The sequence below is a fragment of the Eschscholzia californica genome, unplaced genomic scaffold (assembly GCF_041429995.1).
Source record: "Eschscholzia californica isolate CP2 unplaced genomic scaffold, dmEscCali1.0.p SCAF_4, whole genome shotgun sequence".
In the NCBI taxonomy this organism is placed as follows: domain Eukaryota; kingdom Viridiplantae; phylum Streptophyta; class Magnoliopsida; order Ranunculales; family Papaveraceae; genus Eschscholzia; species Eschscholzia californica.
In genome coordinates, this window is record NW_028238461.1 from 3,811,540 (window position 1) to 3,833,470 (window position 21,931).

At 34.8% G+C, this 21,931-nt stretch overlaps 2 protein-coding genes and 1 pseudogene across 3 annotated transcripts; 1 reads left to right on the plus strand and 2 right to left on the minus strand.

Annotated features, from left to right (window-relative positions):
- Positions 1 to 3,256: 3,256 nt before the first annotated feature.
- LOC147541683 (transmembrane 9 superfamily member 3-like) lies at positions 3,257 to 5,611 on the plus strand (the record flags this gene model as incomplete). Its single annotated transcript, XM_086632393.1, has 5 exons — positions 3,257 to 3,672; positions 3,765 to 3,899; positions 4,065 to 4,221; positions 4,304 to 4,788; positions 4,983 to 5,611. Coding segments are annotated over 5 exons (1,410 nt in total), but the record flags the coding sequence as incomplete, so codon positions are not given.
- A 1,351-nt stretch (positions 5,612 to 6,962) lies between these two features.
- Positions 6,963 to 11,486, minus strand: LOC147541684 (putative disease resistance protein RGA1). The gene is made up of 3 exons (XM_086632394.1): positions 10,992 to 11,486; positions 7,416 to 10,890; positions 6,963 to 7,302 (listed from the first exon to the last, which is right to left on the minus strand). Exons 1-2 carry the CDS (start codon positions 11,478 to 11,480, stop codon positions 7,513 to 7,515), a joined length of 3,867 nt encoding a protein of 1,288 aa, XP_086488520.1. The 5' UTR covers positions 11,481 to 11,486; the 3' UTR covers positions 6,963 to 7,302; positions 7,416 to 7,512.
- A 1,006-nt stretch (positions 11,487 to 12,492) lies between these two features.
- Positions 12,493 to 13,875, minus strand: LOC147541685 (fructose-bisphosphate aldolase 3, chloroplastic-like; annotated as a pseudogene). Its single transcript, XR_015223379.1, has 3 exons — positions 13,729 to 13,875; positions 13,338 to 13,430; positions 12,493 to 13,132 (listed from the first exon to the last, which is right to left on the minus strand). The product of XR_015223379.1 is annotated as a fructose-bisphosphate aldolase 3, chloroplastic-like (transcript).
- Between the last annotated feature and the right edge of the window lie 8,056 nt (positions 13,876 to 21,931).

The window sequence follows — 21,931 nt, forward strand, 5'->3', positions numbered from 1 at the left end:
GTGAATACATGGATAATTGTGGCGGATTCTCTTATGAGATGCTCATTTCGGATGCTATTGTGAGTCTTGTCCCCAGACGTGATTTTCTATGTAAATGTTGTGAGTACTAGCAATCAATATGTTAGGACTTAGGATCATAAAACATCACTTTAGTCTAACGGTATTTGTTGACAATGTGAATGTTGTTCAACTAGCTAGTTTAAAGTGCAGGTTAAAAATAGTATAATGTCCATGTCAATTAGAGTGAAGGACGTTTAAGATTTGAAGTGTGATTCTTAAAATTCAGGTAGATCTTGTACTGTAATATGCTTTCACATTTGAACTATATATTTGGAAGTTTGCACCTTCATGTGTGTAAGAAAAGAGAAATTGTAATGATTTGTATTGATATTCATAGCTATTACATAAGATCATTATAAGGAGTAGTACAAGAGAAAAGTTTAAGCAATTGGACAATGTGGGACTATATTGGACTATATTTCTAACATTCCCCCTCAAACGAATGACTTTTGCTAGTGAAAAATTCATGAGTTTGCTAAAAAAAAATTTGTAGATTTTGACTTGATGGAGGCATCATTGTGAGGTTGCTATGTTGTTGTTTGTTGTTGATTTTGCTTTTCTTCACTTGAAGAAAAGTTGGCACCATTGCCAGGTTTTGTTGATGTTGATATTGTTGTTGATTTTGCTTTTCTCCACTTGAAGAAAAGTTGGCGCCATTGCCAGATTTTAATTTTGATGTTGTCGATTTTGCTTTTCTCCACATGAAGAAAAGTTGGCACCATTGCCAGGTATTGACAATTACTAACCATTGTCCGGTTGACAATTACTAACCATTGCCCGGTTGACAATTACTAACCATTGTCCGGTTTTGGAGATCTTCCTACCTTGGTTTTTAATAGCCCTCACACATGATTATTACTCCAACATCATCGATCCAATTCAAGTTTTTGATCTACTTGATTTTATGTGTTGTTGAACATAAACACTAGCAATCATTCAATCTTGACCTTCCCACTTCTATTCTTCATTTATACTCTTTCTCATGTCTCCTCTTCTTTTGATCTTATAGAAAATATAATGGAACCAAGTAGCTTACTAAAGTAACAAATATTTGAGAGTTCTCATCTTGGATATAAGAAGTATGAGCAAATCAATTTAAGAGAATTAACTCTTTTGCCATAAAGGAACCCACAAACATGTTTTCAAAAACATCAAAAGAAAACCATCTTTGAGAATAAGCATGATTTCTTTGATACATTCTATCAAACACTTCATGTGCATCATATTGTAAATCAAGATTTTGGAGAACTATAAGTATAGTTTCAAGATAAACATGGGGTATATAACTATTCTAACAAAGAAATTCATGAATTCTTTTCCCCCTCTCTAATAGCTTTCCAATTTCTCTCAAAATATAACTTCATGGACCATGGATACACATAGATTTGATGTTGGGGAGGACTTGACATTTGAAATGCTTGAGATCATTGAAGAGTATATCATGTGATTTCTTCAACAAATCACTCTTCTTTGGATCTTTCATCTTCTTGTTAATCTTCATCATCTTCAAATACTATTGAGAAAAGTATTGAAGAATGATTAGATCTCAACACTAGAAGAGAACTACTCTTATTTGAAAAAAAAAAAAAAAAAAAACACTAAACTTGAACTAAAAATCGATAAAAGCCCGGCGGACGATAGCCATTAATGGGACTACCGCCGCCGGCTAGCGGAAGACTATAAACGACTAACCCAAGAAAGAAACTTAGAAGCTCTGATACCATGTAAGAAAAGAGAAATTGTAATGATTTGTATTGATATTCATAGCTATTACATAAGATCATTATAAGGAGTAGTACAAGAGAAAAGTTTAAGCAATTGGACAATGTGGGACTATATTGGACTATATTTCTAACAATGTGCAAGTCCGAAACATAAACGATACAACGAAACATTTATTCTGATTACGAATGTTGAATGAACAAAAGATTCTTACATCTTAAAATCAACAAATAAACTAATCTGGATCAGTTTGCCTATGCCTCCACTAATCTGTTGCGCCATGAATTGTCATTTCACAAAATCAACAAGTCAGCGTATTAGCTTGTAAGAGAAGGAAGATACATCAGATTCCGTCATTTTTTGTCCACCTCCATCACAAGAAGGTTGTTCATCATATGTGCCTATGGGAAGGTTCAAGCTTATTGGAGTATTAGGATCGAGATCCGAAAATATCAGATATCAACTGTTCAAGATATATGAAGATTTGGAAGATATTATTTAGTTATCTTGTATTTATCCTAGATAGTCCTAGGAAACTAAGATGCCCAAGTCACTCTATGAATACTAGTGTCCTCTATGTATTTTATCAATTGAGTTACATTGAGTCCTCGAGTCTGTAACCATTCACTACCACGATTGTGGAGTTAATATAAAGCAGTCATTAATGACTTTCTCTGTGGATGTAGGTCGTGATCTTCCGACCGAACCACGTAAACTATTGTGTTCTTTAGTTTAGTTTTGTATCTTCTAATCTATCAACTCCCATGAACTTTCACAAACCTGAAGCAAATAAACAAAATGCACCTGCTGGAATCTATGTGATGTACCTTTCTATGTGGTCGTTTTCTTTGTATCTAGCGTTCTCATATGATTAACCAGATGGACGCTCTTGAACTTCCATCTTTGGGAGAAAGTACATATTTACCACGCATATCCATCTTCTTACTATATGGCTCGAGCTAACATTCTTTTGGTTCAGGGACTACGATAAAGCTTCTCACTAGCATTTTCTGCAAGGATCTCGAACCGATAACTGAAGGAGAGTAAGCTAGGGTACCACACACTAGATTCATAAAGAGGACAATGTGATAATTTAAAACATGAAATAGGTAAACCCCAAGAAAAATGGGTGCGTATGAAAGTCATAATGGTGGTGAATTTTGTCCTGCAAACAAGAAAATAAATTGATAAATTTTAAAAAGAAAATAGTGGGGATGTTAAATACTTATTAGGGACAGATTGAAATGTCTCAAATACTTATTAGGGCAAATAATATTCCGGCGGTCTAGGAATTGAATTATAATAAAGAAGTCGTTCTTGGTGGATGTAGGTCATGATTATTCGACTGAACCACGTTAAATTATCGTGTATTTTGCTTCATGTTCATATCTCCGATTATTTATATAATCGTGAATTTAACCATTAAAATAATAAATTTCAGCCTCCTATAGGTTTCCAAATTCCAATCTAAATCTCTTTGAAAAAGAGGCTAACAAGATATGAAGTTGGAAAGTTTAGGGATGCCATCAAGAATGATTTCTACTTCCAACTGTACTTTGACGATCTCCCTTTGTGGGGGTTTGATGATACAAGACCTAGGTATTTTCTCTTCAAGCATGTTCAGTTTGATGTCCTTTACAATGAGAGCCGAGTAATAGAAATGCGTGCTCTGAGTGTGGAAGTTGATGTTCAATTCACTTATTCAGTATCCTGGTATCCAACTTCAACCCAGTTTCAAAATCGGATGGACAAGTATTCACAATCTTCATTATTAGCAGAGCACTTACAGGTTCATTGGTTCTCAATCATTAATTCGGTTGTTATCGTGGCACTCTTGGCAGGGTTTCTTTTGACACTCTTTATGCGAACCCTCAAGAACGATTTAATGAAGTAATATACCATTTTTATTCTCTTTGTTTAATATATGAAGATGAAGGAGAATACTGGCATTTAATTTGCCTAATGTTTATGAGCCATTTCAGATATTCTGGTGGCGACGAAGAAGCGGACAAGGAGGAAGTTGGTTGGAAGAACCTTCACGGTGATGTATTCAGATATCCTCCACTTCCGTCTCTATTCTGTGCAGTTCTAGGGACTGGTACACAGCTTTTGACCCTGTAAGCTATTTTGCTAGCTTAATATAAGTTATTGCTTTAAAACTTTATAAACGAGTATCTCGTGGCATATTTCCTTTTAGTTGTTTCATTATTCATGTTTAGATTTCCTGATTTGGTCGCTTAACAGAAGTGCTAAGTTTAATTTTAAATTATTGTTTTCTTCAGAGTTATCTTCATATTCGTTCTCGCACTTTTCGGTGTTATTTATCCTTACAATCGTGGAGGGCTCTCGACTTCACTAGTTGTTCTTTATGCTCTTACATCTGTGGTTGCTGGGTATACTTCTGCTTCATTTCACACTCAGTTAGCAGGAGCAGAATGGGTAGTCGTTTATTTCCTCTGTTTTTAGTAACGTTTCTGTTCTATTTTACCGATATCTAAGCATAATTCTCATTTTCTTGCAGACAAAAAGTGTTCTACTAACTGGTGTCCTCTACATGGCCCCCCTGGTTTTAACATTTTCTGTTCTGAATACAGTTGCCATTTCTTACAGATCCACATCTGCACTTCCATTTGGTACCATAATCGCAATTTTTCTAATATGGGCAATAATCGCTACCCCCTTGCTTATTTTGGGTGGAATAGTTGGTTATACTTTCAGATCCGAATTTCAAGCTCCTTCTGCAACCAGGAGAGTGCCATCCCAGCTCCCAACATTGGCATGGTATAGGAAGACCCCTGCCCAAATGTTTCTTGCGGGTCTTTTGCCATTTAGTGCTATCTTCATTGAGTTACATTATATCTATACAAGCTTGTGGGGTCATAAGATCTACACTGTTTACGGCATATTATTCATCACGTTCATAATCCTCATCATACTCGTTGGCATTTTGAGTATTGGACTAACTTACTTTCAGCTTTCCGCAGAAGACCATGAGTGGTGGTGGAGGTAAAAACAATTCATTTATTTATCCATTTCGAATGCTCTGGTGCACGCAAAATTTGTTTTCTGGATACTTCTCTTATGTGGTGAACTCAACTCAAATAATTTGGGTTTGAGTAGGTGGTGAAGTTTGGTTTTCTTGATTATAATTGTATCTCTTTTTAGTTTATTTACTCGTTCTACTGATTTTTTTGATGCAGATCTATTCTTTGTGGGGGATCGACTTCGATATTCATGTATGGGTATAGCATTTACTTCTATTACAAGTCAAGCATGAGTGGCTTCTTGCAGTTATCGTTCTTTTTCGGATATAATGCTTGTATATGCTATGCTTTCTTTCTGATTCTCGGTACCATCAGCTTCCGAGCTTCCTTGCTGTTTGTTCACCATATTTACCGGGCAGTTAAGTTAGAGTGATCATTCAACGAGTTTGTCAATTCGACTCCTACAACGTATCTGCAGACAGTTCTTTTGGGATTTATAATCCTGCGTCATCTTAATTCATCAGGCTCGTATTTATACCCTATGGTTTGTCCTTCTAATCTTTGATTAAGTGATTAAGTGGAAGCCCAAGGATAGATAGTCGTCGTGCAATTAAGAAGCCATTAGCCATGGATGGGTTATCGTTCTTGATTCTGTTTGACAATTGGATCATGTAGACAGTAAAGATCGTGTCTGTGATTCTGTTAGTAACCTTTTTGGTGTGCATTTGGATGAACTAGGGTTGCGGATTGCCATGTATTTTCTCTCTTTTTTCCTTTGTTTATTAGATACAGATCATTTTCCATATAGATCTAGTAATGAGATTCTTTGTTTTTTATTTGATAAATAGGTTGCTGTCTACATCTTTGCAAAATAATGAGACATTCTTTTGAGTTGTCAAACCAGACTATTAGACTTGTATTAAGTTTGGAGGTTACAATATTACTTATATATGTTGATGCTAGGATCTGACTCTTAAATGATTTGATGCCATTATAACACTACTACGTCAACAGTTTTGAACGTCGGATTTAGGATATTTACATAACTTTCTGGGAATAAAAATTAAAAGAACCAAAACGGCTTGTTGTTGACTCAAACATGGTATAAACCTGAGCTTTTTAAAAAGATTGATCTCCTACAATCTAAACATGTATCCACACCAAGTTCGTCTTTCCACACCAAGTTGGTGCGACAAAAAGATGTTAAAGTTGGAAAGTAAGACATTTGATGATGTAAGATTGTATCGTTTGTTTAGTTAAATCATTACAATATTTGTGGATGACAAGGCCTGATATTAGACATTCAGTAAATATGAGAAACGATGTTCTAGTCTTCCCGTCTTTTACGCAACGTTGTCCAATGATATCACAACGTTTGATATGCAATATTTGAAGCTTATGGAGATCTTGTATCTCTTCTGGGATGCATTGCAAAGAAGTGCACCAGTGGAGTCTTAAAAACTGGAGCTCTTTCAGTTCTGGTAAACCATGCAGAAACGTCGCTTCTTTAGGTGGATACAAGATAGACAAAGACTTGAGGTTGGGGAAGAATGAGAGTGACCTTGAGAAAACACCATTGTCTTCAAATAATTCTAGCTCTTCAATAAGAGGATGGATAATAATAGAACTGGAAGGTGAATTAGGACCCCATACTAATCTAGGACAGTTTGAAAATTTGAGTTTTCGTATGTTTGAGGGATGTGGCTCGGCAATATCCTTAAGTTTGGACAATCTTTTAGTTCAAGATTTGAAGTGTCATTCTTTAAACTTCAGGTTGGTCTCGTCTTGTACTGTAATATGCTTTCGCATTTGCACATGTACATTTGAACTGTAACAAATATATTTTTCGATCATTGTACTCAAATTCCAGGTGCTGTTCACCATGTAAGATATTACCTCCTTGAATTCCTTTACCGTGTTCATCATATACGTTATCAACTAAGAGATTAATGTACATGTGCAACTACATGTTGAATTCTTTAGTGGGTTTGTGTTTCCAGTTCTTTAGGATAATTCTAATAATGGAGAAGTGTTCAGTTGTTGTCGATTTAGTGGGTTAGCAGAGTCTTATGTTTAAGGGTCAGTTATTTCTTTGCTTCTCTACAAATATGCAGTCTGATTATTAATGATTAACGACTTTAGTATTCCGTCGACCTTTTCTTCAACTTTAATTACAACAAAAGATGCCAAGCGATAGTTAATTTGCTATTTCATAATGCAACACATGAAATTCTTTCGTGCAACAAAAAAAAGAAGGTTTGAATGGCTTCAGAATGCAACACATGACATCCCAACTAGGTTGGCACCTCATAGTGCATCCATCATCAGCCACCACTACCCACTACTATTAATTACACAACACACAACTGTGGACCAAACATTCCAAATGCTTGGAATAAATCTAAACCTTCTGATAACCATCACGAGAAATTATAGAAGAATTACGAAAGAAAAACTCGCCACTAATCATATGCTTCCTTGAGACAGAACTGTGTATGGGCGAGGCAGATGATAATGAGTTACGTTGTTGTACTTCCTGTTCAACAAAAAATCGATCCGTTTGGATTAAAACTAATAAGTATTGATTAATTCTATGCAAAGGTAAAAAAGAACGAAGCAACACGATTTATAGTTTTCAAATATGTATACCTGTCGAAGTCCATCGGGCCTTGAAGACCGGCTTGCAAAGGGAAGGGTTGTTGCATGCACCGTTACTTCTTCCTTGGTCCCATTTTCTGGGCAACTCTTACTGGATCCTTTCGTTGTTAATGAAGATGTTGGGAATATGAGAAATGATGTTCCAGTCATCTCCGTCTTTTACGCAACGTGGTCCAATGATATCACAATATTCGATACTCAATGCTTGAAGCCTATGGAGATCTTGTATCTCTTCTGGGACGCATTGCAAAGAAGTGCACCAGTGGAGTCTTAAAAACTGGAGCTCTTTCAGTTCTGATAAACCTTGTAGAAAAGTAGCTTCTTTAGGTGGATATAAGATAGACAAAGACTTGAGGTTGGGGAAGAATGACAGTGACCTTGAGAAAACACCATTGTCTTCAAATAATTCTAGCTCTTCAATTAGAGGATGGGTAATAATAGAACTGGAAGGTGAATTAGGACCCCATGCTAATCTAGGACAGTTTGAAAATTTGAGTTTTCTTATTGTTTGAGGGATGTGGCTCGGCAATATCCTTAACATTGGACATTTGTATAGTTTGATGGTAGAAATACAAGGCATTAACTGTTTCTGTACCTCTGTTCTCAGTTCCCATTCTTCCAAGTTCTCCATTCCAATAATTATTAGCTTCTTCAAGTTGGGAAATACGGTTCCACCGGAAATGTTGTGAACTCCGTAAAAGTCGGGACCAATGTGCCTCACCTCATCAAATCCTATTATATTAAGCTTTTCAACAAATTGCAGTTTCCCCAGGAATGACAATGTCATCAACTTTGGACATTCAAGCCTTACCGTTCGAAGACATGGCATAATTGTTTTAGCCTGTTCTTCTACTTCCGGCAGGCCCCATTCCTTCAACTTGTACATACAACTGAAATTAAGATTTATTAGTTTTGGAAATGCTACGTTAACGCATCGAGTACCTTGAATATTACCATAAAACTCCCATCCAATGCGTTCAACTTCATGTGCTATTGTTATTTCAAGACTTTCAAGGGACGGTAGTTTTCCGAAAGAGGGCAACACCTTCAATTTTGCAATGTTGTAGAGTGACAAATAAGTAAGACAAGGCATAATAACAATTTCTCTTCCATCATGTTCTAATCCAATATCCCATTTCTCTAAATTGTGCATATCACTGAAGTGAAGATTTTTTAATTTAGGAAATGCAATGGTTTTGTCATCAACACAACTGTTGAAACCATAAAACTCTAAACCGATGTGCTTCACCTGGTACATGCTGAATACCTTTAGATCTTCCAATGCTGGTAGTTTCCCAAAACTTGGTAACGCCTTCAAGTTTTCGCAACTGATGCGTATTTGACGAAGACAAGGCATAATTACTTTTCGACTATCAAAAGCACCCAAATCCCACTCTTCCAAGCTGTCCATATCTTCCATGAAGAGTTCTTCCAATTTTGGGAAGGCTACTCTACTACCGCGGCTACCACCAAAACCAAGAAATTCTACACCAATTTTTTTCAACCTAGGCATTCTGTATATTCTGAGTATAGCGAGTGAGCGTAGTTGTCCTAGCGCAGGTAGCTCTACACAATTCATGCAATCATATAGTTCTAAACCACTCAGATGACACAAGGCCAATTTATCCGTTGTCCAACTTGGAAACTGGCGACCTGGGTAGTTCATTACGTATAGTTCCTTTAAGTCTGGAGAAGGAAGGAGGCCTTGAAGCACACCTTCCATACTCTCTTCTGTAATTTCGCCCTCATTGGGCTCGAAATCTAAACCAAGAGCGTGGAGATGTTGTTTTTTCAACAACTCCGCCCCTAGAGCCTCCTCGACTAGTACTCTTCCCAATCCACCTATTCTTAGGTACCCTCGCAAAAGGTTGAGTTTTTTTAGTTCAGTGATTTGACACCCTTCACTATCAACCCGGCCGACAATAAATTTGTTTAGAGTTCGAAGATTGGTTAGTTCTCCAATTCCCTTGGGTAAGTAGTTTAGATTACTAGTTTTCTTGATCTCAAGGTGTCTAAGGTTTATCAATCGATTCATGCCTTTGGGAAGCTGATACAGGTTATGACATTTCTTTAGATTCAAGGTCTGTAAATTATATAGATTACAGATTGAATCAGGCAATTCTTTCAATTCATTATTGTTGGACAAGTTCAGATATCTTAGGTGTATTAGTTTCTCTATCTCACTTGGTAAGCTCTCTAGGCCAATATTTTCCATATACAACACCCTAAGGCATCTTAGGTGATGGAATAAATCAGAAGGAACTACTCTTAAGTGTGATTTCCAACCAGCCATTACGAACTGAAGAGTTCGTATACTTTTAGCTCTATAAATTGAGGAGTGAAATGAACTTGAGTCAACTTCATCTTCACATATTAATGTTAGATGACGAATCTTTCTTGTACTAGTATGTTCGAGTGATAATTGGTGGCAGTTTTTATTCAATTTGTGTTCTTTCTCTATTAGAAATGAAGCAAAATCATGCACTAGATCGTGCATCTTGCACGAAACTATGTTTCCCTCATTATCTTTAACAAAATCTTGAAAAAACGATCGTACCATTAAGTTTTCGAAATACTTATCACCTATGCTCTCTAAGTCATTCATTTCATTTGCTTTAGGGGTAAGCAAACCATGTGCCATCCACAACTTAATAAGCTCATTTCTCTTTATCTTTGCATCTTTTGGGAAAATCACACAATAGGTAAAACATCGTTTGATTGGGGAGTCTAGATGGGAATGGCTTAGTAAGAGGGATGGGATTAGGAAGTATTGAGCATCATTTTCCTCTAGTTCTAGTTGCCATATCTCACTCTCTAGTACACGTTTCCATTGCTGCAGGGTTCTTCTTTCTCTCAAGAGACCTCCTAAGAACATAGCGGCAAGAGGCAAACCTTTACACTTTGTCGCTATTTGCTTACCAATTCTTTCCAGAGCTTCAACTTCTTCAGTATTACTCCTTTCACCTAGAGCTATATGACGTAATAAGGAAGAACAATCATCATCGGACAAAACACCCATTCTATGTATATAGGTCTTATTGTCCATCCTTGATGCAACTGTCTCAGTTCGAGTGGTGACCAAAACCCGACTTCCTTTTTCGCCACACTTGAGGCTTATCTTAAGAGAATCCCATTTTCTTTGATCATATTGAGGCCAGACGTCATCAAGCACAAGTAAAAAACGCTTTCCCCTAAGAGATTCACGAAGACATTGGTGGAAATCTTCCCATTGATTGGTACTAGGCGTTGTCCCTCCAAGCTTTCGGATGATCACCTCAGCAAGCTTTTCAAATTCAAAAGGATGAGACACACAAAACCATATTTTGGTCTTGTCAAATTGTGTCTCTACGTCCGGATCATTGAAAGCTTGTTGTGCGAGAGTGGTCTTGCCGAGTCCCCCCATTCCAACTATAGAGATGAAAAATGGGTTGGTATTATTGTCGTTGAGGGGGACAGTTTCATATGGCTTTCTTGTTGGGTCTCACTAGTCTTACCCAACAGCATATTCACTATGATATCTTTGTCCAAATCACGACCAAACAGTTGGGTTTCAACTGAGGATATAACTTGTCGAGAAGGACCATGACTCTGGTTCTCAATAACAATGGGATTTTCTTGGTGAAAAGAATAGTCACGTCTCCTAGAATTAATTTCATCTAGTGTATTTCGAAGATGTTTGATCTTAGAACCAATATCATGACGCAAAGTTACTTCACGAAAGCAAGAGAAAAGTTTGCGTGGTAGGGAGAGTACCTTACTATTTGTCCTGCCATTACGAGCAAGTCCTTGAATGAGGATAGATGTGCACCAGTCGTCTAAGACGTCTTCAATGTCGTAAGCTGCATATTTGAGTTCTTCTAACCAATCCTTAACACTTTCTTCGCTGATTTGCTTCTTTTCTGCATCTCTAGTAACAGCATGAATGCTCCTCAATATAGTGGTTAGCTTATGTACCTCATCTTTAACTCCCACCACCAACCTTATTTCTTGTTCAACCTCTTGCTGGATGACGCTGCTCAATTTCTCAAGCACAGCAGTTATCAGTGCTTCTGCCATTGTTAATATAATCGACCGGGTATGTTATCTCAAATTTGCAAGAACACAAAATTAAAAACGAAGTGATCGATGATCAATGGAGTGTTATGCTCAAACTTCTTTCTCCACATTTATTTATACTCACACAAACATTTTCTTTTTTTTGGTTATAAAATGATGAAGCTGTTGACTTCCCCAAAAACGTTTCCGTTCAACGATCATATCAATAATTTAAGGGATAATTTCTAGAAAGGTCAAAATAATATTGAAAATGAGTAGAAAAACACAAAACATTTGAAAATTATTATTCAGGTCAAAAAGTGTGCAAATACTAAAATACCCCTTTTTGTCATTTTGTGTAACTAAATTCTTTTATTTTTCTTTAAACTTTAAATCGATATAACTTTTGTTTGAGATGTCGGATTTTTATAAAAATTATATATTTAGATTTAATTTTTTATTAGCTTTCTAACAAGATCCACTTTCAATATTTTTTTTTAAAAAAAAAAAACCCAGAAAAAACGGAGTTTTTTTCCTTTACGTTTTTCTGCAAACGTGTTTGCAACAGTGTGCTATGCAAACGTGTTTGCAACAGTGTGCTATGCAAACGTGTTTGCAACAGTCTGCTATGCAAACGTGTTTGCAACAGTCTGCTATGCAAACGTGTTTGCAACAGTCTGCTATGCAAACGTGTTTGCAACAGTCTGCTATGCAAACGTGTTTGCAACACTCTGCTTTGCAAACGTGTGTTTGTATAATGTAAATGACAAACACGTGTTTGCATAATGTAAACTGCAAACATGATTTGCAACTTATATTTGACTCTTTTTTCAGATTGAACTTTTGGAGGTCAACAACAATGACAGTGCCAACTGACCACCCATCTCTCTTAGCACAAAGATTAAACAGGATAGGTCAATATCCACAACCACATCTCTCGGTCTTCTTTTTATGAAGCAAAATAAAGATTTATTCTTGGCTTAACTCCTTATTCAAAAGTAACAATGGTGGACTAGAAAAAATTAAGCAAACTAACTACCAAAAGAGCAAATCCAGACTCAAATAAGTCATAGTACATATAAATAGAAAGCCATTATAATAGATTGATGTTTTATACGAGCTTAATAAGTGTAACCCTTGACAAACATTCCTTTCTTAGCCTCTTCATTTTCACCCTCGGCGGAGTACCTACCAAAAGTTGAGCAGGGGAATTGGCTTTGGCCCGAATAAGGAGAGACGTCTGAGCTGCTTCAACATTCTCTGGTTTTCCCTGCAATGTCTTCAGCACTGAGTTTTGTAGGGCTCGTGCATATGAGAAGGATACGTGCCATGGGTTTGGGCTCTGGTTCATTGCATTTAGGTTTAAAGTTGCTTCGGGTTCTGGACTGTCCTCCCGAAAGGAACATGATTTCAGGAACTGAAGGAGGCACTCTTGTCTTGAGCAATGTCAAAATGTTCTTGGTTATGGTCTCTGGGCTGGCCTTGTTCTTGTACTCAGCTCCTGGGGTTACCATACTGGGCTAGAGCAGTATGCCTTCAAATACAACATTGTTTTGTGCCAAGTAGAAGAATATCTCTGCCCACACTTGCTCTGCTACCTCAAGGGTCCTCTCTATTGGGTGATCCCCATTGAGAAGAATCTCAGGTTCAACTATTGGCACAAGACCATTATCCTGCATCATAAATTAGAAGAACTGGAATTGTTAACTACAATCTTGAATAACCTTACTTCAACCATCAAAATCGTAAGTCAAATGTGAAATTTAATTTGTTTCCACGATCAAGTACCAACAGGCGAACACTTTAATCGACGAAATTAGATAATCTTGTACTTGTATAATCTTTAGAATTAAAGGCAAGCATTCAAATGTAACATACCTGAGCAATGGCAGCATAACGTGCAAGTCCCCACGCGGCTTCACTAACCGCCAGAGCGGAAGAACCACAGGGATACTGGCAACTACTGTCCTCCTGCAAAAAGATTAATAGCCGACCACAAACACATTAATCTGACTAGCTTGAAAGTGAAAAACATAAATCATTCACCAAACTTCAAAATTTAGATATGTGAAAATAGCAGATGAAACACCATAGTTATAACATAGAAATCTCTATGTATCTTTTTTTATTGGCTCGGCAAAAGTGTGACTCGTGAAAACATAAAAAACAAAATAGTAATATACAGGTATGTTCAAGTCAAATTTATGAGACGAGTAACATGCATAAAACGTTTAAGCATAAGAAGCACAAAATCAATGGTGAGATTAACCATTTTGCAAAACGAGCTCCTTGCTTGTGGTATCCAGCACATCGAGCATTAGAACCTAAAAAAATCATCTCTTGCCATTAGTAAATTGCAAAAATCAGCAATCAACAATTGCATAATCTAGGATACTAGAACATGAAAATAGTAAAAATTCACATAAAGGCCCTAGAAACAATTAAAGAAACACTTAAAACGTACTTAGAAATGAAATTAAAGAGGGGGCAAAACGAAATCTGACAGCTTGAATTGAAAACCTAATTTTACTAACCACAAAGCGAAACTAGTAAATGCATTGTGCAAACTACTTGGGCATCAAATTATAACAGTAATTACTTAACACTATCATGCATTTTGAAGTTCAAAATTCATGTTTCAGGTAAAAAGTTATTAAAATGAAACCCTAAACTCTAATAACTCACCTTTGATTACGTATGATTTGTTGCGTTGTCAGCTCTCGGTGATTAAACCAAACGACTAATCTTAGCACACCAAACCCAGAATCAAAATAAAAAAGTAAAAGAAAATTTCAATATCAAAACGCATACTTGTTCGCGCAGTACAACATCATTAGCAGCAGTTTCAATTGCATAGTCATGTTGACCATGAAACCCTAAATACTCCACTGGAAGGAGTAGTGAAAACATCTAAGGAAGATGAATTGGAAAAATCTGATTAACCGTGACCATTATTAGGTTTTAGGGCTTCCGGAATCGAATTCCTTTCGTCAATTGAAGTGGCTTCAATTCTCTGCTTCTTCTGCTCCTCTTTCGTGTTCTTCATTAGAGCTTTCTCTCTCCCTCTAGGGTTTCCATCGAACTAGAGAGAGGAAAAAATAAAAAGGGCAGTTTTGGAATATAGAAAGAATTGTTTTAAAATTTTGACCTCAATAATAATTAATCAAATTATTTTAAACTCAATTTGCTATTAACCCTAATAATTTGATAAATAATGATTAATTGAAAATTGTGTTGGCTTTTTCTATTATATTGATATTTTTTTTAACTTTTTTTTTTTGATGAAGAATATTTTTTTTTAACTCAAACAGTCATTTTCTCATAATTTAAGTTAACAATATTATTAATGGGCACATGTTCTTTAAATTAATCTTTGCCAGTTATACAAAACAAATTAAAAACCATTGACTTAGACTTTAATTAGCTGATCAAGTCTTCCTATCTCATTAGCATTAATCGTACATTTTTAAATATAATTTTTGAGTCTATAGACCAAAAATAGGGTCCTAATAGGAGATTTAATCCTCTATAATCCTAAAAAGGATTTAAAAACCAAATTAATCATCATAAAAGAGATCTAGTCCATTTGTATTCATCTCGAGAGAAATATCAAATCTCTATAATATTTAATCCTTATTAATACCTATTATAACCTTTCCATATATTTTGTAACCGTTTTTGCCAAAATAATCATGTATATATCATTTCCTTAATTGTCTCCATCTTTCTCTCTCCAATCAGAATTATAATGAAAGAAATATTAACAAATCTAATATGTAACCGTAATATAGTATATCTCATTTTCAAGAACATTAACCTAGTTGTTTAACCACTATTAACATCAGAACACTACATTCATCTCCATTAAACTTATCGAAGATCAATTCTTGAAGGTAATTATTTTTGCTAAAATCATAATGAGAACATTCATTTGTAAGATTTCGTTTTTGTTTTCATGTATTTGATATTACTGTTTTGTATTTAGATTCATTTTTAAGATCTAATAATTAATTTTTTAAACTGTATCAAATTGTTATGTATTATTTCAGAAAAAACGATTCAATTGTAGATCTTTCTCATAATATATATTTCCATCTTTGATAGATCTGAAATGGAAGTCTAAACTTCTCTATCTCTCTCTCTAAAATTTTAATATCAATAATGAAATCTTTGATCTTTATATCATATTTAATGTTTTATTCAATCTAGGTATGTTCTATACCTTCCAATTTTCGTGGTATGTATCTTAAGATTTTCGTTTAATCATTACTGAAGTTTTTTTCAGATCAGATTCATCTTCACTGACGGACTCAGATTTGCGGTATATTCAGATTCATTGTTTTCTCTGGATATAAAGTACATGTACTTTACGATAACTTTGCGTATTTTATAATACAATTTCTACAATAAATGGAAAAGTTTGTCCTCTGTTTATTCTGACCTTTATTATAAAGTATGCGTACTTTATGATACATTACCGTACTTTATAGTACATTTTTTTTAAACAAGGTATTTGTAAACTTTTTAAATTCATAAAGTACTGAAATTATATCTAAATAATCCATACATTTCGTTTTTACATATGATAAATTTCCAGTACTTTAATATAGATGTCAATCTTTTTTCAAACTTTATATTAATTGTAATTAATTTAATATACTTTACCATAATATGTCAGTACTTTATATTACATTTATTTCAATTTTTTTATGTTTTTTTGATCAAAATGGTTTATTTTGATATCACAGATAGATTTCCAAGCAGAATCATCAAATCAAATAAAAAAAACAAAGTCATACAATCAAACAGCTTGCTGAAAGGAGTGTTGCTTATTTCTTCTTTCATCTCTTCTGTCATATAACTACGCAAGCTATTAATCAGGGTTATGGGTTTACTCAGAGAATATCTGAATAATAGAGATGTCTTCACTGTTGCTATTACTTTCTGCTCTCCTACCAAATTAACAATTTGTTGCTGATTATCTTTCTTCTTACCTTTAACTGTTTTTGAACTCCCTCCAAACTGAACAACATAAAAAAAAATACATCAAGTTACAATTTAATGACTTTACCATAAAGTATATATACTTTATCAGACATTATAATGTTCCATTCTAAAAATTGTAACATACATTATTATCTTTAAATACTTTATGGTACACGACATCCACTGTATATACATTTTTATTAAAATGTACAAACATCTTACCTCAGTTAATGTTGTTTTTTTTGTCTTTGATTTTTTTTGGTTTGATTTTCTTCAACAACAACCTTCCTTTTCGAAGGACTCTTTCTAACATTCGAAATTTCCTTAGATAAAAATGCCGTTTTTTTAGACTTTGGTGCCATTTTTTTACTGTTAACCTGCACAAAAGGGACATTGCAATTTACTTCATATCAACTCAATCGAAACAAAAAAATATAAAACCATAAACCCCAAAGTATTACTTACTTCGAATAAAGTATGCGTTTTTTATTAATCAAATACTCCAATGTATCATACAAATGATAGATTTTAAGGGAAACGATTTTGTTCTTTACCCATTATAAGCATTCCCAAGTCTAATGAAAAATTATAAATACCCAAATCACAATATTTGTGTTTTTATATATTAGGTAAAGTACGAGAAATTTATGTGTAAGATCTGTTTCAATATCATACACAAGAACAAAACAATCAATAAAATAGGTTTATTATTACATAAATCCATAAACAAAATCAATATTTTCAAAAAAAACGAAAAAACTCCATAATCATTGAATCCCTTAAATCATGGAATCCCGTAACGGTCGAGTAGAGAGAGAAACGAAGTGAATCTGTAAATTGATTTTCTTTCCCGAACGTTGCTTCATTGAATCCCTTAAATCACTCCCAATCATTTCACAAATTCCCCATTTAGCCCTCACGTATTAAATATGTTGTTTTTTCTACAAAGGACATGTAGGGTATAACTATTTTAAAGTATGGATACTTTGGTCGTTTTATCAAAAGGACTAAATATCTAGGATTTGAGAAGATTGGATTATATTTTTGTTTCAAATATTTTTTTGGTCTATATACCCATGGACTCTTTTAAATAAAACAAAGAATTTAGCATTTGTATAAACAGTAGGCAAAGTTGTAACAGGAGTTCACCAACACATGTGAGGTTTAATTTTAAGTTGGCACCCAAATTGTGACCAACTGCAAAATTTGGCCCCTCATATCTAACCTTCGTTCCATTTTGTCTTCTAATCATGTTCTTTAAATTAATCTCAATATATAAAAGAAAAAAGATAATGTGAGAAACATGTTCTTTAAATTAATTCAGTGGTTGTTGTTACCTTATTGTAATTTTTTATGCCAGAGTCTTACTGCAGTTCACATGAGCACATACATGTTCTTTAAATTAATCTTTTTGCCAGTTTAACCAAAAAAAAAAAAAGCCATTGACTTAGACTTTAGCAGATCTAGTCTTATTTTAGCAATATTTTCTTTATCCAATGAATATTTAGAAGTTGAATGCATTAATCATGGTTTTTTGCGATGGTGAATACATGGATAATTGCGGTGGATTCTCTTCTGAAATGCTCATTTCGGATGCCGCCTATATATTGTGAGTCGGACGTGATTTTCTATTTACATGTTGTGTGTACTAGCAATCAATATGTTAGGACTTAGGATCATAAAACATCACTTTAGTCTAACGTTGTTTGTGGACAGGGGCGGATCCAGGAATAAAACTCAAGGTATGCCGAAATATTATAGAAAAAAAATATCCGAGTATTACATAATCAAATATACTAATGTTTTAATTACAACTCAAAATAAAAATCTCTTTCTAGTCCAAGCGTAAATTCATTCTCCTTTTACTCATTCCTTGAAAGCGCTTGATTATATCTTTATCATCGATTGTAGCAAACACATCTTTCTCCACAAATGTCACTAAACAATCATTAAGCCATGGGTTAGACATTCGATTTCTCAACTGATTGGGAGAGGCAAAGAATGAGGGGTTTAATTAGTTTTTTTACAAAGAAATGGAGGGGATAGGTAGGGTGTTTTTGGAGGAAATTAGTGGTAAAAGAAAGGGGTGGGGAATTTGGCCAAAACTCCCTAAGAAATTATGATTTTGGTTAAAAAGGATTCATCAAAGTTTTTTAGACTTCACCTCCCTGATGGCAATTATGTAATTTTCAATTTTAGTAAAAAGACTAACCTAACCCTAGTCTAAGAAAATACCTTGCAAACACCTTGCACTGCCTTGCAAAGCCTTGCAAAGACCTTGCAGAGCCTTGCAAACACTTTGCATGGTTTTTGCAAACACCTTGGATAGCCTTGCAAACAAATTGCAGAGCCTTGCGAACACCTTGCAGAGCCTTGCAAAAACTTTGCAGAGCCTTGCGAACACCTTGCATGAATTCTGCAAATACCTTGCACAACCTTGCAAACACCTTGCAGAGCCTTGCAAAGCTTTGCAAATACCTTGCAGAGCCTTGCAAACACCTTACAGAGCCTTGCAAACATCTTGCAGAGCCTTGCAAACACCTTGCAATGTCATGCAAATAGTTTGCAAATTAGTTGTTGAATTGATTTAACATGAAATTTGTTACAAATTATTATATTTTGTCTAATAGAATGTTGTATCGAAAAGCTAGCTGAAACCCCTACAAATTCATAATAGTCATTTTATAAGCGCTAGCACCATCATTTTACTTTTCTTCGAAAAACTTCCAAAGCTTTCATGAAATTCTCAATTTGAACATAAATACCAATCATAATTGTCCAAGAAAAAAATATTTCTCACAGGCAATTCATCTAACAACTTTATAGCTATTTCAACCAACCTACGTCTTGTATAACCAACTAACGTTGCGTTCCAAGCAACAACATCTCTTTCAAGCATTTTATCAAACACATTGCTTGCATCAACTATACTTTCACAACTTTCATATAAATCCAACAAATAAGTTTGAACATAAACATCAAAACTAACAAATTGTCATCCATCATTCATAACTCAATGAAAATAAAGCAATGAAGAAGTTGGATTATACCTTGAAACACTATCAAATTCTCCTTCCATTGAAAGTATATAAAACTTTATCTCTCTAGAATTTAGAACCAAAAACTAAATCAAACCCCTTAAAAGCCTCTTCAAACAACAAGCAAATAGATTTAATCACCAAAACCTAAAAACATCAACCTATCTTATAGCCAAAATCGATTCAAACCCCAGAAATTTTAGACAATCCAACTCGATTCGTTCATGAGAAAAACTCAAGTTCCTGATTTATTAGTTAGATTATTACTAGGTATTTCTAATTGAATGAAGGGTACTTTTGACTCTTAAAAAATTGGTGCCTTTAAAAATGTCCTTCAAGCCTATTTTTATAACTTACTTGGGGCCTAGCTAGTTAAAAAGATGGGTTGTCTTTTTAACAAAAATATACAAGAAATTGGGCCGGAGGCCCAATTTCCTGTAAAAGAAATAGAAGAAAAAGTGACTTTTTAAGTGCTGCCAATGGGTCTCGAACCCAGGACCTAGGACATAAATCTCAACAATCTTACCACTGAGCTAAGTTGGTTTTTAGAGTATAGGGTTGTCCATGGCATATATGGCAACCCTATAGATCCGCCCCTGTTTGTGGATAAAGTGATCGTTCTTCAACTAGTTTAAAGTGCAGGTGAAAAATAGTATAATGTCCATGTCAATTAGAGTGAAGGACGTTTAAGATTTGAAGTGTCATTCTTAATACTTCACGTAGATCTTGTACTGTAATATGCTTTCACATTTGAATTATATATTGGGAAGTTTGCTCCTTCCTGTGCTCATCATATACGTTCATCATATAAGAGATTAATGTAAATGTGCAACTATGATATCTATGTCATGGACATTCTATGTGGTCGTTCTCTTCGTATCTAGCATTCTCGTATGATTAACCAGATGGACACTCTTGAACTTCCATCTTTGGAAGAAAGTACATATTCACCATGCATATCTATCCTCTAATATAATATTGTATGGTCCAGTTACCACTCTTTTGGTTCAGTGACTATTACTGACTATGATGAAGCTTCTCACTGTAACATTTTCTGCAAGGATCTCGAACCGATAATAAAGGACAGCAAGCTAGGGTACCACATACTAGATTCATAAAGGAGACAATGTGATAATTTAGAAAAGGGAAATTTGACCAAAACTCCCTAAAAATTTGAGTTTTGGTTAAAAATGATTTATCAACTTTTTGTAGGCTTCAGCTCCCTATGACATTTTTGTAAATAATCTAATATAGGAAAAAGACGAAACTGACCTTATTGCAAACCAGTTTGCAAACGAGAGTGCAAACCAGTTTGCAAACGAGATTGCAAACGAGTTTGCAAAGCTTTGCAAGACAAATCAAATTGCAAAGTAGTGCAAACTAGTTTGCAAAGCTCTGCAAATCAGATTGCAAAGTGTGTGCAAAGTCATTGCAAGGCAAACCAGATTGCAAAGCAATGCAAACGGGATTGCAAAGCTCAGCAAACCAGTTTGCAAAGCTTTGTAAACCAGATTACAAAGCAGTGCAAACCAGTTTGCAAAGCTCTGTAAATCAGATTGCAAACTAGTTTGCAAAGCTTCGCAAGCTAAGATTCTAAGGGCAATTCGGCATTAAAAATGGGAGTGCTTTTAGAATTGTCCTTCAAGCCTATTTCCAAATTATATATGGGGCCTAAAAGGACAAAAAGATAACTTATCTTTTTGACCAAAAAAAACATGAAATTGGGCCTCCAACCCAATTTCCTGTTTATTAGAAAAAATGAATGTGTGTGTGTGTGTGTAAGTCATTATGGTGGTGAATTTTGTCCTGCAAACAAGAAAATAAATTGATAAATTTTAAAAGAAAAAGATTACTAGGGATGTTAATTTTTTTGAGAATTCGACTGCGATCTACGTTAGTCGTTACAAGACATTGATGCATCATGAAGATATAATAAGCACGATAACCGCCTAATTTTTAAACCACGAATGAAAGAGGCCTAAAGTCCGACAACAAAGAGGCCTAAAGCCCGACAAAGTATTACATTATTTACTTTATTTATAGCCTAAATTACTTGATGAAGAATTAATTGTAACACCACGTGTCCCATAAATAGGCACGATTACGTCCCGACAATTCACAGACGAGACAAAAATCTGACAAAATCTCCTCTGAAAATCGAACCAGTCAAACCTGCGAAACCTATCATGCAAACTATACATTTGCATACACATAAATATAATCAAGCGAAATCTAAAACCAACTTAAATACATGACTAACAACTCTGGTCCCTAACCGAACCACAATACCTCAATAACTCTGTTAACTCATCATGCACAAAACCATACATCTTTATACAACCTATGTGATACATATATACATTATATTGTTCCCAGTGCATAAACTGATAAAAGTATAACTTTGAATCTAAATCAAAACCAAAGTGAATATAGAAATAACACCTTAAA

Bases quoted from the DNA above. Each gene is read 5' to 3' on its own strand.
- LOC147541684 (XM_086632394.1), bottom strand. From the start codon at position 11,480: ATGGCAGAAGCACTGATAACTGCTGTGCTTGAGAAATTGAGCAGCGTC. The intron at 10,891-10,991 runs GTTATATCCTCA...CCAACAAGAAAG, and splicing joins GTCATGGTCCTTCTCGACAA to CCATATGAAACTGTCCCCCT.